The 15,449-nt window shown below is 32.9% G+C and overlaps 2 protein-coding genes across 2 annotated transcripts; both read right to left on the bottom strand.

Annotated features, from left to right (window-relative positions):
- Window positions 1–12,242: 12,242 nt before the first annotated feature.
- Window positions 12,243–13,657, bottom strand: LOC142609006 (uncharacterized). The gene is made up of 2 exons (XM_075780654.1): window positions 13,277–13,657; window positions 12,243–12,386 (listed from the first exon to the last, which is right to left on the bottom strand). The coding sequence occupies exons 1-2, from the start codon at window positions 13,655–13,657 to the stop codon at window positions 12,243–12,245; spliced, it is 525 nt and encodes a 174-aa protein (XP_075636769.1).
- A 687-nt stretch (window positions 13,658–14,344) lies between these two features.
- On the bottom strand, window positions 14,345–15,045 carry LOC142609005 (uncharacterized). Its single transcript, XM_075780653.1, has 2 exons — window positions 14,770–15,045; window positions 14,345–14,569 (listed from the first exon to the last, which is right to left on the bottom strand). The coding sequence occupies exons 1-2, from the start codon at window positions 15,043–15,045 to the stop codon at window positions 14,345–14,347; spliced, it is 501 nt and encodes a 166-aa protein (XP_075636768.1).
- Window positions 15,046–15,449: the final 404 nt, after the last annotated feature.

Raw genomic sequence — 15,449 nt, 5'->3', positions numbered from 1 at the left:
GAAGGATCCTATCCCCGCAATTAATACATTACACACATAACAAAAGTGGAAAAGGAAAGGTGAAAAGCAAAAATATGTCCTATATTTTTTTTGTAACAACAAAAGAAAATCATCAAAAGGAGAGAGAGCGAGAGATTCTGACTATGGAAAGGTACAGTAGAAAATCTTGTATAGTTCAAAAAAAAAATGTTTTGAGAAGAATATAAAAAAGTAATTGGATTTGGAAATGAAAGTAGAACCTACACATCAACGCCACTAAATTCAGAAACTTTTCTTCATGAATTAGAAGCAAGTTTCTAAGATTGACCCTTTTAATTCCCATATAACACAATTATGAATAGAATTATGGATGAATAATACAAAAGGCAGGCTTGAAAACGAATATCGAAAATAGTTTGGAAATGAACACAAAAGAGATAAAAAACTAAACTAACAAAACATAAACCCCCCATCAAATTTGACATTCCACGCATAGGAGATGGCAAGATTTTGATTTGAGTTAAGTTTCAAGGATATATACCTGAATTGGGCTTAAAGAACCTCTACTTGGACTAGAGTTTTAAGGATCTTTACATGAAGTTGGATTGGTTAGATTTGGGTGGCTGTGACTGTGGTCTGCGGTGGTTGGGTTCCTATTTATGGATTTGGTTCATGGTGGTGGGCTTTGTAACAATGGTGGTGAGGCGGTGGTTGTGGTAAAATGTTTAATTATTATAATTTTTTAATTGTTATATATTTATGAATTGTTTCGATATTACAATATTTTTACAAAATGTTGATGTGGTCAATCTCTTATTAATTTTCATCTAGACTCACCATTAATATTATTTTTTCATTCATCAATAATCATTCACTACATAAGCAGTGTGTAATATTTTTTGTAAAAGTTTGATCTCTACTCTTTAGCATTATTCTTTTATTTAAATGAAATTTATGTTTATTTTTAGACTTTCTTAAATATATATATATATGTATATTATCGAGTATGGGGGCCATAATGATAAGGTTCTTTTAAAAATTTTCAAATTATTTAGGATAATTCCAAAAAAAAAGTCCTTAATTTTTTTGAAAATTTTTGGAGGGGCCAAGGCCCCCCTCAGTCATGATGATGGTCTGCCACTGACCTACTTAGACTTGATCTCAACCTAAATTTGAGTCTTAAGGGCAACCCCAAAATTTTTTTGTTCAAGGATTGGTTGTTGTTGTATCTTTATATAGATATATGACGTGAATGGTGGGTTCCAATTAAGAAAGTAAATTTCATACCAGATGTTGTTTCGGTTTGGTTAAGAAAAGAAAATATTTCAGTACAGGTTCATACCCGTGTACCACTATTAACACACACACACACACACACGTTTGTATTTATTTATTTATGTAAGAATGAATTAATTTTTATGTTTATTAGCAAAAAAATTAAAATTCACATATTTTATAAGCCTAAATATTAGCCTAAGTACATTAACCAATATATTAGCTTAAATAACATGTTTTTTTAATAAAAAAACCAAAATTTTAACATTTTTTTACTTCTTTTCTATTTTACTGGCCGTAATGCCAATATTAGTCGAAACACTAGAAATATGCCAAGTACAGCCAAAATAATTTGGTACATTTTGAAGGAGTACCATTACAATAGTACCGATTTAATTGCTGGTACAATATATTTCTCCAGTATGACCTAACCAATATGATATTGATTTTTCTAGTTTCAATTAGCTCAACCGATAAAATCTCTTATCGTCAAACAAAAAATCTGGGGATCAATTCTCACCTGTACCAAAAAAACTAATTGGTGTCTTAATATTATAATAAAGAGCAATTAGCAAGAGCATATCCCATTGATTACCATTGGATTTTTTTTTTTAAGAGAGTTTCAACCTATGGCATCCGCTTCTGATGATAGCTTTTTATCATCAGACCAAGACACCAATCAGTTTTTGGTGTAGGCAGGAATTGAATCCTAGATATCTTATACAACCATAAAAGATTTTACCAGTTGAGCTAACTGAAACCTACATTGATTACCATTGGTTGAAACTATCTCTTAAAAGAGACAACATGAATGGTTGGTAGATTCATGATTGGAATCACAACATAATTTAATTTATAATGAAAATACTAAGTAAAACCCCAAAATTTTTGTTAATAATTGAAGATAACTACAAAAAACTTCAAAAAGAAAGAAAACTTCGTGTCCTAGATACAAACTGAAATAAAATAGGATACAATTCTAATTTTCATAGTTACAATTTAGTAAAAAAGATTACAAAAATGAAATTACGTGGATTTGACTGTATCTATATATACCCCCTAGACTAATTAATTTCACAGCTAACTTAAGGAGTAGGAAGTAGCTCAGCAATTACTCCGTTTGGTCTACGAATTAGTTTTTTGTGGTACAATAGTTAATATATACAAACCTACCAATCCATCACACAATTAAATAAAATCGAAGGAAAATTGACAACATTCACATTCATTATCCAATATGATATTGGATACATAGACAAATCGTGTGAATTGTATCGTATCGTAAAATTGTACGTACGATATATAGACAAATACTTTAAAATGAGTTTTTTTTTTTGTTAAAATTTGTACTTTTATTTGAATCTAATAAGTTATTAGACTTGTTTTAAACACAAAATTATTAGGTCACTTAATTTAACCTAATAAAATAACATATTCATAATTTTTTTTTCCTCTCTTTTTTCTACAAAATTTGGACTACACAGTATACACTTACACTTCACTTTAATATTTACAAATTTATTTTCTATACTATGAATAAGATATTAATTGAAAATATAATTATTTTTATTTTTTTTAATTATTGTTATAAGTCCAAGAAACTAGAATGCCAAAAAGATTTTTTTTTTTTAATTATTAAAATAAAAAGAACAAGAAGAGATAGTAAATGTTAATGACGATGAAGAATATTTTAATGAAGAAATAAATTTGCAAAATGATAAACATGATGATAGTATTGACTTAAATGGGGCTGATTAGACAATATGATGAAAATAAATTAATTTTTGGGTCATTTGTTATATATTATCACTTTTGAATTTAAGAAATTTGAATATGCATCTTATAAACACGTGCTAGTTTATTTATTTAGTTAGCTTGTTAAATATTATTACATAAGTGATGAATAAATTAGTCATTAGCTAAATATATTCAAAATTTACAATGAATATACTCTTTATATATGTATATCTATAATTTTTTATAAATTCTATTAAGTATTTGTATATCTTACGATACACGATACAATACGATACACAATATGAAAAAAATCAAAAATCGATTCACGATACTATTTACGTTTTGAAAAATATGCCAATATCCATCACACAAAAATATTAATAAATAAATGAAGAATTTAACCCAGCACAACACATATTATTAATTAAAATATGCTTAAAATTAACTATTTCTTTGCAAACGAACATGCATGGACATCGTTAATGTGCTTGAAAATGCTAAAGTGATATCGTATATGTGAATTCTATATGAAGTATGGAAATGTTTGATACAACCTTTAATTGTTACGGGTTTTACTTTTAATGAAAACTTTTTTAATTATTTGATGAATGCCGTGTGAGAAAAATGTTTGGACTTGCCCTAAATGACGTGTGGCAAAATGTTTGGAATTGAAAACCAAGTATTATATTGAGATTCTTTTCAAAAAAAAAAAAAAAAAAAAAGAAAAAGAAAGAAAGAAAGTATTATATTGAGATTTCTCATTGTTTCATGTGATACAAAGTCAAATGACTACATGCTACATGCTAGAATTTCAAATGTTATGCAAAACAATAACATTATTTTATCTGAAATTTTGTGTAATTTTCTATGAAACAAAATTATTTACATTATAGACACATGAAATCCATCCAAATAAGAATCCTAATATAACATTGGAGAAAATTCCACAAGCAAATGATATTCTCTACATGACCTAGTCTATCATTGTACGTAAATGTCTTAACCTATTATGATCTATGGTGGACCTACATGATGAATGAACATTTTATTATGCACTCCATAGAAGTACAAATGATTATGAAAAGAATGATTTAAGAAAACTACACAACCAAAATCAAACTATGACCATCACATGTTATTAATTGATTGACAAGATTTTAATCTAAATACAAATAAAACTAAGACATCACAGAATATTTTTAAACCAATTGAAATTAAGAAAATTTTAAACTTCTTTCAAGAACCAATCAAAATAAATAGAATTTAATTCGATGCATGACTGCTCATCTTGGAACCATTTTTAAACCAATGCAAAAGGTTAATTTCTTCACACATTTTAATTAAAATTCTTGATTTTACTTTGTAAAAAGACCATTAGGACCTAAAATTCCATAATGACCTGCTATGTTATAATTTTCTTTTCTTTTCTTTTAAAAAACCCTAGGTAAAGTATGGAATTTTTACATTTATGTGATAGTTAAAATGTTGCTATTAACCCCTCTAAAATATTATTCCCTAAAGTCTCTATGGATTTTATTTTTCATCCCTAAAATTTTTGATAGTTTATGGGTAAAAATGAGATCAAAAAAGAACTTTTTTCAGTAGTTTAGGGATGAAATACACACACACACACACACACACACACACACACACACGGGCCACAAACCAAAGCCTAGCCCAAGATCATGGCCCATTTAAGCCAGGCTCACCCAAGTTGCACTGAATGCTGCTGAAAGGCCCGAACTAACCATTAGTTGTACTGAACTATGATGAAAGGCCCAAACAAAGCATAGTCCGAACCGATCGCCATTGAATATTGCTGAAGGCAGGACATAATGCCTTGGAGAAATCCACCTACCGAACATAAATTTGGTGGCTGGCGCAAGTTCCAAGGGTGTAATCTTAGGAATATTGAGTGGGACCCACTTGCTTGGGGAAAGACCCCTTATGATGGCTAACCCACTCAAGGCTAGGTATATAAGAGCAATTGAATCAGCTCTTCTAAAATATTCTGTCTATTTCACACAAAAAACCTACTTTTTCTATTTTACACCATCGCTTTTACAAAATACCTACATCAGTTTATCTATATTACAAGATATTTCAATAAAAGATTCATTCTTCATCATTTTTTTATTATTTTGCTTAATGGTCATACTTTTTTAATTTAAACTTATATTTTAAGTAAACTACTAACACCGGTGGTTCAGCCAATGAAGTCGCTTGTGGTAGAGGTCCAATGGTCGAATCGCCGAAATAGTGTTTCCGGCGATCGTCACTAGAGTGGTGTCTCCACCCACCGTTGTGAGAGACCGCACCCCTAGCCCGTTTTATATAGAGTGTCGGGCCAAACTCACGTGAATGGGTGGGGTCGTGCTATTGCCTCTCAAAATGGAGGTTCAACTAGTTATATTTTTCCTTTTAAATTAAGAGTTTTACAATGGAGTCGTCACTTATTTAATTATTGGAAAAGTAAGAAAACCAAAATTGAAAAATTCCTCATTTTATTAATTTTCAATTGAATTTACATTGATCATAGGAAAATTACATGGCTTTGGTCCTAGATACAATCTAAGATAAAGTACATGGCTTTGTTTCCTAGTTACAATCTAAAAATTGAAAATTACATGGATAAGCATTTGATCTACTAACCCTTGATCTAAGTTCGGAGGCTATGTTACAAGGTGGGAAGGTGTTAGGCACCCACCTTGCCCGGTGAAACTAGTTTTCTAGACTATGGTGGCCAACATTCATATCATATCATTCAATATGTCAATCAATTTGCATGTTGAATTTAATGTGTGTGCATGTGATAAACCCTAATTCAATTTATTAAGCATTTCATGTGGATTGAAAAATAAATTCTAGTGAATGTGTGTGGATGGTGATATCTTAGATTCAAGGATTTGAAAGAATTATTAAACAAATATGTTTTTCATATTTTTGATGTAAATTTAAAATCAAAACTAGTGTTTATGCATGAACATGTGATGAACACATAAGAACATTTAAGAGCATTCAAACATATTCAAGAAAATTTAAATAATTACTATCATGCTTTAATCCTAAATTCTCATCATAGCAACACAAAAAACAAGTTAGAGAAAGAAATTATACCTTCATGCAAGATCTATATGGTGGATGAGGAGTCTCTTGCGGGAGGTCCAAAAGAGTGGAGGAAAAGAAGAGTTAGGAGAGGAAGAGCGAGTCTCATTCAATACCTTGAGTCTCAAAAAGGCCAAGATATGACAAGACTACTCAACTTCCTAGAACTCAAGAGAGGAGAAGAGATGAGTTTTTTTGTGTCTTGGAATGAAGGAGAGGGGGGTTTATATAGTAGTGGTGGAGAAAATATGAATGGAAGGCCATTAATGAGGGTTGACAAAGAATCATGAACCTAGACCTCATTTTAGCCTTGGGGGAAATTTGGAGCATTAAATATAGAAATTGGTGGGAGTGAGGAGCAATCCAAAATTCGGTTTTCCCGTAGCTGCTGTAACAGCTTGTAAAGCCAACTTCGAAAAATCATATCTAACTCAATTCTGATCAGAATTGTCTCGTTCTTATGCTCAAATTGAAGTCTCGGATGTCTAGTTTCTAGGAAAATTAACTCATTCACAGATTCAAAATATTCTGAGAGATATCGATGAAATAGTGAGTAGAGGTCATTTGTTTGAAAATGGTTTCAGCACAATTAACATTAATAGGTTCCTAATTAGTTTCTAATTAACATTAATAGGCTCCAATCACTCCCATTTCAGACCTAATTAGTTCCAACTTTACCCTAATTAAAAGATAATTGCACAAATTACTTATTGAATGATTAATGTTTAACTATCTAGTTAATTAGGTGTGTGCAACCCTACCATAAAATGTAGTCCTAACCAATCGAATTATGACACATCATTGATCTCAAATTGATTATACATATAACCAATTGAAATCAATTGTTCATAATCACATATAGTCGGACTCAATTTGTGATAGTGTATCTCAGTCATTAAAACTTGATTTGATGATAACTTTCAATCTGGTGGTTCGATTAGGGCTTATGATCGGTCGATTTAATCGTTACAACATCAAGATCATTTTGATGAAATGAGATTAAGGATCTAATGACTAGAATCAAGATGCATATTTTCAAGTCAAAATTACCCTTTTACCCTCCAAGTGAGGTTAAATACGGGTTGCAAAATGAGGTGTCAACAACCGTGCCGCCAGCACTGGTGGCCAGACCACCAAAATAATGGCTTCGGCGACAGTCGATAGATCGGTGTCTTTGACTATCATTCAGTCATTAATGAAATATTTTGGTGTGTCGTTTCAGGGTTACGCATTAGATATATATATATATATATATATATATATATATATATATATATATATATATATATATATATATATATATTATTTACAATTAGTATGATTTTAGTTTTTAAAAAAGGCATTGATTTGAATTAAAAATTGTAATATAGACTTTAATAAAATTTCAAATAAAATCATGCTTTGTTTGAAAAAAAAAAAAAAACTCAATTATAATTCTTTTATAATTAAATTATATTGTGGAGATATTTACAAGTAAGGAAGCTTCATTTCCCCTCACTTTTAAACCCCACCACTAAAACACTTTTAACCCCCACCACTAATCTGACCCTCTTTTTTATTTATTTTTTCTTTTTTATCTCACAAAATCCCACTTTTCTCTACTTCCTCTCCCCCGTTCCTTTCCCTTCTTTTTTTTTTTTTTTTAATTTTTAATTTTTGATCTTTTCCTTTCTCGTAGCTATCTTGCACTTGTTTCTCTCTTCTCTAATGGTAGCAGCAAGCTCTTCACGAGCAAAGAAAGCAGCAAGCTCTCCATGGCAGTGGTGATGGCGGCTTCGATTTGAGTTTGGGTTTGGGTTGATGGGTTTTTTGTTGAAAGTTTGATTTTGGGTTCTAAGTTGTTGAGTTTTTCATTTAAGGTTTGATTTTGGGTTTGGAATGATTTTTGGTTTGATTTTTCTTTGTTTTTGGTTGATTTTGTGATTGGAATGTCATGGGTTGTGTGGTGGTTAGGCAGTGTTGGGAGTGTGGGGAAAGAGAGACTGATGAGAGCAGATGTGAGAGAAAAAATTAATAAAATAGTAACATATACATCTACAATAATTGTACATATCTGCATGATTACTATAGCAAATGTGTATATTTACACAACAATAGCCGGACTAATGCGGAGCAAATTTAGGAAATATTGTGTAAATTTTGCATCTTTTTCTATTTTGCACAATTTTGCACCCACTGATGTGAGTGCTCTAAGGGGAAGGAGACTTAGGAAAAGGGGGTTGGGAAATTTTAGGAGAGAGAGAGATAAACACGAGAGATAGAGAGAAAAAAGTATTAAGATTGGGAAGAAGAGGAACCCTACTCGGCACGAAAAAGCAAGGGTCATTAAGAGGATACACTAGGCCAAACCACCACAATTGCCTAACAAGAGCCAACATCATTGGGAATCTTGGCCTGCAATCTACGAAGTACTGGGCTGAGCTTTCACAGTTGACATCATTTGTGAGAATCTCCTACTCACCTAAAGGCCTAGAGCTAGTGTAACAGTGTCTTGAATGGAGGATTCACATGCAAATCAGGAGTTAGTCGGGTCAGGGGGAAACTGCTCAAGGGGCTCATCTCGGGCCCAAAGGAGGATAGAGAGGGAGCAAAAACGAGAGCAGAATCTTTGGCAAGATGGGCAACAGACTCATTTGGACTTGGACGAGGTCTCCTCCCCAGGAGAAAGGATTTTTTCATACGTGTTCTAGCCGTTGTACCAGAGTGACCGCAACTGTGAAATAGAGAGCTTGCGGAAGCAGATAAAAGAATTAGAGCTTGAGATGAGAGGTTGGCATCGAAGGAGGGATTATGAAGGGTTATCCCATGGTCACGGATCTACGAGTACCCACACAGGTGGGTCCTCCCACTCGAGCCAATCCTGTCTGTCAAGGGACAAGTCGAATGAATCCAGAGAGGATCTCTCGAGGACATAGAACTAGGCTTTGAAAGTATATATATATACACTTTGAAAGTTATTGTTTAGAAAGAAAAAAAAATAGAACTAGGCTTTTAGCACACACTTGCTAGGCTCTTTGCACGCACACACCCCATAACTACTATGACTGTTGCCATCACCCCACCACTGTAGGTGACTAACACCATCGCACCTCTTATTTTCTCTATGGTTACCTCTCTCATGTAAACCTAAACACGCATATGACTGCAAATGACAAAAATCACCCACGCCATCAATTCAACAATATTGCCCATCAACCGCAGTCACTCACATGACCATCCACAATTATAATATTCTTCGATCAAAACAGTGTTTTTTAATTTGCATAATTATTCAAATTGAATGAAAAAAAAAAAAGAGCAAAACATAGAAATATGAAAAAAAAAAAAAAAAAAAAAAAGAGGGGTGAATTTTCTTTTATCGTCAGTCAATGTGAGGTTTGTTAGAGAAAAATGAAACCAGCCAGAAAGAAAATTAAAAAGATAAACATTTTCTTTGCCTTTTTTATGTGTTAAAAATTAGAAGGAAAAAAAAATCGTTTTAGAATAGATTAATGACAATTTTAATAGCAATAGAAGAATGGGTCACATTGACAATAATTGCAAAATTAGAGGATGAAACTGACAAATTAGAACTTCGAGCACTGAAGTAATGAGTGGCCTAAACTTGAAGGATTTAAATGATTTTTTTTTTTAATTATTTGTTGGGATAAAGTGTTAGGAGTTTAAAATGAAATTTGATCTTTACTAAACTAGGGCATAAAAGAAGAAGAGGAAGAAGAAGAAAAGTATAACTAAATATCAAAATATCAATGTTTTCTGATCCATTAGGTAAATAAAAATGAATTAGATTTTATTTTTATATATAGAGGTCAGCTATCAGTACAACTTTTACCACCATGGCCATACTTGTCATTAAAAAGAATAGCATTCGATTTGCTTCAAATATTCCTTTTTTTCTTTTAATTTTAAATGTGGAAAATAAAAATACAACCAATTTTTGATTCAGTTAGGCGGATCTAGCAAGCTGTTCCATTCCCAACAAAGCACAGCCTCATAAATTTCATGATTACTTTTTCTGGGGTCAATGTTCAGAGTACCTTTATTAATATGGGATAATGAAATGAAATACCCCATTGGAATTCAATTATTTTTGAAAAGATTTAAAAAAAAAAAAAAAAAAAACCCGTTGAAACTCCAGCGTCTCCCACTTATGGGATATATATCATTGCTATATAAAAAGCAAAGCATTGGTTAACAAGGGTAACATCATCTTTTTGCTGATGGGTGCTCTTTTTTACAAAGAAATTTGGGGCACCTTCATTTAATCGTGCTCCTTCATTTTTTTTGGTTGAGTGGGTGGAAACGCTTTTAACTCTCTTTTGCTTCTTTTTTGCTCCTTGAGTGAAGGTCTCTTTATCTTCCTCTTTCCCATACCCTTTCTATCAATAAAACTTTGGGAAATCCAATCAAAACCTCTCCTTTTTTTTCTATACGAAGGAAAGATGATTACAAAGACAGCTTTTGCTCCAACATTTGTCTTTCACAAATTTATGTTTCTTACATTACATGACATATTAGGATTTGGAATGACAACTCATTTTACCAACATTTTCAATGGAGATCATGTGCAATATCGTCACTCACACTACCCCTCGTTCAATCACAATCTACACAATCGAGTCTCGTAGGGCTTTCTCTACAACTTATATGGGATTTGTTAAATTAATGGTAAATGCAAGATTTTATCTTACTTTGAGTATTTTATTTTATATTAATTACAATTTAGCATGTGTTTGATTTTTTTTTCTTCTAATTTTGAAATTTTTGGTTAGTTTATAACGAAGAAATAATAAACATATAGTAGATTGTAATTAATTGAGTATAAAGTGGAATATATAGGATAAAAAAAATATTTTTATTCTTTGGTGTCCCCATGTAGTGTAGGAAAGCTACATTAATCTAACGTATAAGATAATTATTGGTACATAAGGATTCATTGTGGGAAAACACATGATTGAGAATGTTGTAATTTGCAATGTTATGAAGAAAAAAAACAGTGGAGTAGGATTTCATTTGTTTAGGTAATTTTTTTTTTTTTTTTTTTTTGTGGAGAATGTATCGTATGAAAAATACTTTTTGAATAATGACTCAATTTCATGTAATTAGTTACAACATTGAAATGATTTCAAAAACAATTTATATTATTTGATTTACATGAAAAATCATTAATCTTTTATATAATTAGTGTAGTGGTGGTGGATGTGGTGGCAATGATAAAGGCCACAAAGGTTTTTTTTTTTTTAGAGAGTTTCAATCTATGACATCTGCTTTTAATAATAGTTCTTTATTATTAGACCATGATATTAGTCAATTTTTGGTATAAGCGGAGATTGAACCTTAAATCTCTTATACAAGCATCAGAGACTTTACTAGTTGAGTTAATTGAAACCCACAAAATGCCATAAATGTGGTTTTGGTGTTGGTGCAAAAGATAGAGATAGTGTCATGGTGGTGGTGGGTGCTAGTGGGGGTGGCTATATGGCAATAAATATGATGGTGGTGACGACAACAGTAGATGGTGGTGGTGACGATAGTCATGGTAGTGATGGTGGTAATGAATGTGAATAAGGTGTAAGATGGATGAGTTAATCATATTTGAAGTGACTGGCATCCAAGAATAAGAGAAAGAAAGGAAATTTGGGTCATAATACTCTTGTTTAATTTTTCATTCTTCACTTATTAAATACAGTGTCTCAACAAAATCAGCACAAAAAAAAAAAAGAAGATAATTATTAAACAAGCTAACAGTAATGTAGAAATAAAGTATTACATCCGAATTCAATCTCCTAATAGTTTTTCTATGATTCTACTACGCTTCTTAAAGATTAAGAAGTTTTCTTTTTTATTTTATTGATAAGATTAAGAGTATGTTTAGATACCGCTTATTTTGCTGAAAACTGAAAATATTGTAATAAAATAATTTTTAAATGTGTGAATAGTGTCGTGTGACCTATTTTTAATGAAAGTTTTGTTGAAAAACGAGGTTTATAGGTCCCGTGAACAGTGTACGGAACCCACTGAAAGGCTGAAACCCACTTATAAAATAAAAAAAAATAAAAAAAAAGCCAAAACGCAGTCGCGTGGTCCATATCCAAACAGATACTAAGAAGTTTTATTGATAAGGCTGTCGGTAACATTAGAAGCAATCAAAATATTATTATTATTTGTGTGCCCAACCGAATCTTGACAAGGCTTATAACCTCATCGGACTCCTTCAATTCCTCTTCTGCAGCAGCCCGAGATTCCTCAAACTTCATACCCACAGCTTCTTGCACCTTATTGGTATTTGTCTGAATCATAACATTAGCGTTCACAAGTCACAACAACAACAACAAAAAAGGGAAAAAAAAAAAAGACCGTTCTCTCTCTTTAATTTGGCTTGTTTCCTATATATAACATGAAATTTTTTTTATTGTCTAATTGTCTACTTGAAGATATGATCCCATTATCCTCTCAAAAAAAAAAAGATATGACCCCATTAAATCAAACGGAATGTGGATGAAAATCTAGTTGTTTAATGTTTCTTATTTGAATAAGTTAATAATATAACTACTCAAAGTAGTATCGAAGATGCTCCCAATGAGTTGAGTCAAATGGCACCTTCTCATACTTTTTAAGTGTACGAAAAAAAATGCAAGGACCTCTTTTTGAGCCCAGAGGGAGGAGTCTGGAATTTATGTAGTAATATTTTTAGCCAGTTGAAAAAAAAAAAGTAAAAAAAAAGGGTATTGTAGATCAATGAAAATGGGCGCAGCAAATGCAAGATGATAATGGAAATGGGATATTCATTTGTTAGTAAACCGGCCTAGCCCAAGATAAAGGAGCGTTTGTCATTGGGCCTGACCCAACGCAACTTAGTGTAGATCCTGGGTAAGTAATAAGTATCATGACAGTTTTTGTAGGCAACTTAACATCCAATCCTCATTTAGGAGAAACCAGAACTCTTGCGCTCTCTCTCATTCCCTCTACGAGTAGATGAAGATTGGCTCGTTGATTTGAAGATATTATATGTGCATCAACAAGGAGGCAATTTGTGGGTTCCAATTAGTTCTTTTTTTTATCTTTTTTTTTTTGAGAAAACATTAAAGAATTTCATTAAAGAAAATTAGCCATAATAAATTGATAGTACAGATTATAGGTGTGGAGGAATATCCTCTATTTACGCTAAAAAACTTCTAACATGTCTAGCATGTTTAGTTAGGTTGTGAGCAATAGAATTACCAAGCTTGTGAATGTAAGAGAAAGAAATACCGGAGCTGGAATTTGTGTTTCCTTTGGCCAATGCTAGAATGTGACCAAAAGGGGAAACATCTTCAGTCGTAAGGCTTTTTATTACAGCTTCTGAATCACCTTCAAGGATAAAACTAGAGAAACCCAGTTCAAGTGCAAAGGAAATTGCTCTTGCTATAGCCAAGGCTTTAACAATATCAAATGAGTGTGGGAGGTGAACCTGCTCGGAGAGTGAGGCAATTGCTTGTCCAGCAGAGTCACGAATAACAACACCTATGCCTACCCTTCCAATATCTCTAAAAGTTGCCCCATCAAAATTTACCTTAAGCATGTTCGCAGGTGGTGGCCTCCATCTAGTTCGAGGAGAAGCATGAGCTGGGAACTAAGGTAGGGTTGCATTGTTGGATCGGTGAAAATCCTGAAGGGTCTGTTGGGCGTTCTTGATTACCAGGTTGATGGGGTAGTCGATGGTCGACACTCTCAACTAGTTTTGTTAATGCCACACTGTCCATAGAATAATAGCTAGCTAGTTTAGGTTCTAGCCCTCTACGTGGGCATGGAGTGATTGAGGAGAGCCTTTAAGCTTGATGGAACTTCAGCTCCGGAACTGAATCTCAGACCGAAGAAATTCCTGGGCATTCCCAAAGGGCATGTAATGAACTTTCAGCACGCAAGTTACAATGGTCGCATTCGTCATCCTGGATGATTTTCCTTCTTTTTAAGTTCTGCTTGACAGGGATAGCCTCTTTACAAAATCGCCATAGGAAGTTTTTATTTTGCTTGGAACATTCAAGCCCCAAATTATCTTCCAAACTTCTCTACCATGGTTTGGGTTCACAGTTATGGGCTAAGCAGAATTTTCATTGATGAGAAAACGATACCCGGATTTCACTGTGTATATACTTGAATGTGTATATGGCCAAATTAGCTTGTCCTCAACATGGTTGTGACATAGGGGAATGCTTGTAATTAGTTCAACCTCTTGAGAGCTAAACAATCCTTGCAGCAAAGCCAAATCTCATTGCTTAGACACTGGATCTATGAACTCACACACCCTTGTTTCTTCAAAATCATCAATAGGAGTTGATAATATTCGTAGCTGCTTAAGAGATGGTAAGCAAGCATAATTCCATACCCCAATCGATTCACCACACCTTACTCTCCACTTAGCTCCTTTTAAAAGAACATCATGACCCTTCAAAATACTATGCCAAGCATAGGAGCTAGAAGTGGAATGCGAAGCCTACATACCAGAGCAATGAGGAAAAAACTTAGCTTTAAAGACTCGGTAGAACAACGAGTCCTTGTTATGAAGTAGTCTCCATGCTTTCTTAGCCAAAAGTGTTTCATTAAAAAGAGCTAAATCCTTAAATCCCATGCCTCTATCAGATTTGGATTGACAAAGTGTTTCCCATTTTACCAAATGGATTTTTCTCCTCTCACCCTTTTGCCCCCACTAAAACTTTCTAATGAGACTTTCAATTTCTTGCATAGACTTATCAGAAGTTTAAAGCAACTCATAGTATATGGTGGGATGGCTTGGACCATGGCCTTAATTAATACTTCTCTTCCAGCTTGAGACAATATCTTTTCCTTCCAACGTTGGATCTTCTTCCCCACATTTTCCTTTATGTAATTGAAACTTGCTTTCTTGTTTCTTCCCACAAGAGATGGAAATCCTAGATATTTTTCATATTGCTTGGTTTCCAGAACACCCATGCTTGTTCGATATGCTCTCTCATCTCCTTAATGGTGGACTTGCTAAAGAAGATTGTTGTTTTGCTTTTTTTTAATTTGTTGTCCCGAGCATTGAGCATAAGCATCCAGGATATCTAGGATTTTTTTGGCAATCCTGATTTGTTGCCCTGCAAAACAAAAGGCTTTCATTTGCAAAAAGTAGGTGAGTTAGGTGTGGACTATTTCTACAAAGAGAATAACCTTGAATATCACCATTGGCTACTGCTTTGCTGATTAAACCATGTAGCCCTTCAATACATAGTAGGAAGAGAAAGGGGGTAATGGGTCACCCTATCTAATCCTCCTTGATGGATGTATCATTCCTTTAGGTTCTCCATTGACAAGAACTAAGTATGATATAGTTGTAACACAAAGCATAATGAGTT

The sequence above is a fragment of the Castanea sativa genome, chromosome 9 (assembly GCF_040712315.1).
Source record: "Castanea sativa cultivar Marrone di Chiusa Pesio chromosome 9, ASM4071231v1".
NCBI lineage: Eukaryota > Viridiplantae > Streptophyta > Magnoliopsida > Fagales > Fagaceae > Castanea > Castanea sativa.
The sequence above is the reverse complement of the archived record's forward strand: the minus strand, read 5'-3'. Positions and strand labels throughout refer to the sequence as shown.

Coding starts and splice junctions, on each gene's coding strand:
- LOC142609006 (XM_075780654.1), bottom strand. CDS start 13,657: ATGCTTAAGGTAAATTTTGATGGGGCAACTTTTAGAGATATTGGAAGG. Junction 12,387..13,276: donor TAACTAAACATGCTAGACAT/GTTAGAAGTTTT, acceptor GTTATGATTCAG/ACAAATACCAATAAGGTGCA.
- LOC142609005 (XM_075780653.1), bottom strand. CDS start 15,045: ATGGGTGTTCTGGAAACCAAGCAATATGAAAAATATCTAGGATTTCCA. Junction 14,570..14,769: donor GTTTTAGTGGGGGCAAAAGG/GTGAGAGGAGAA, acceptor TCTGGTATGTAG/GCTTCGCATTCCACTTCTAG.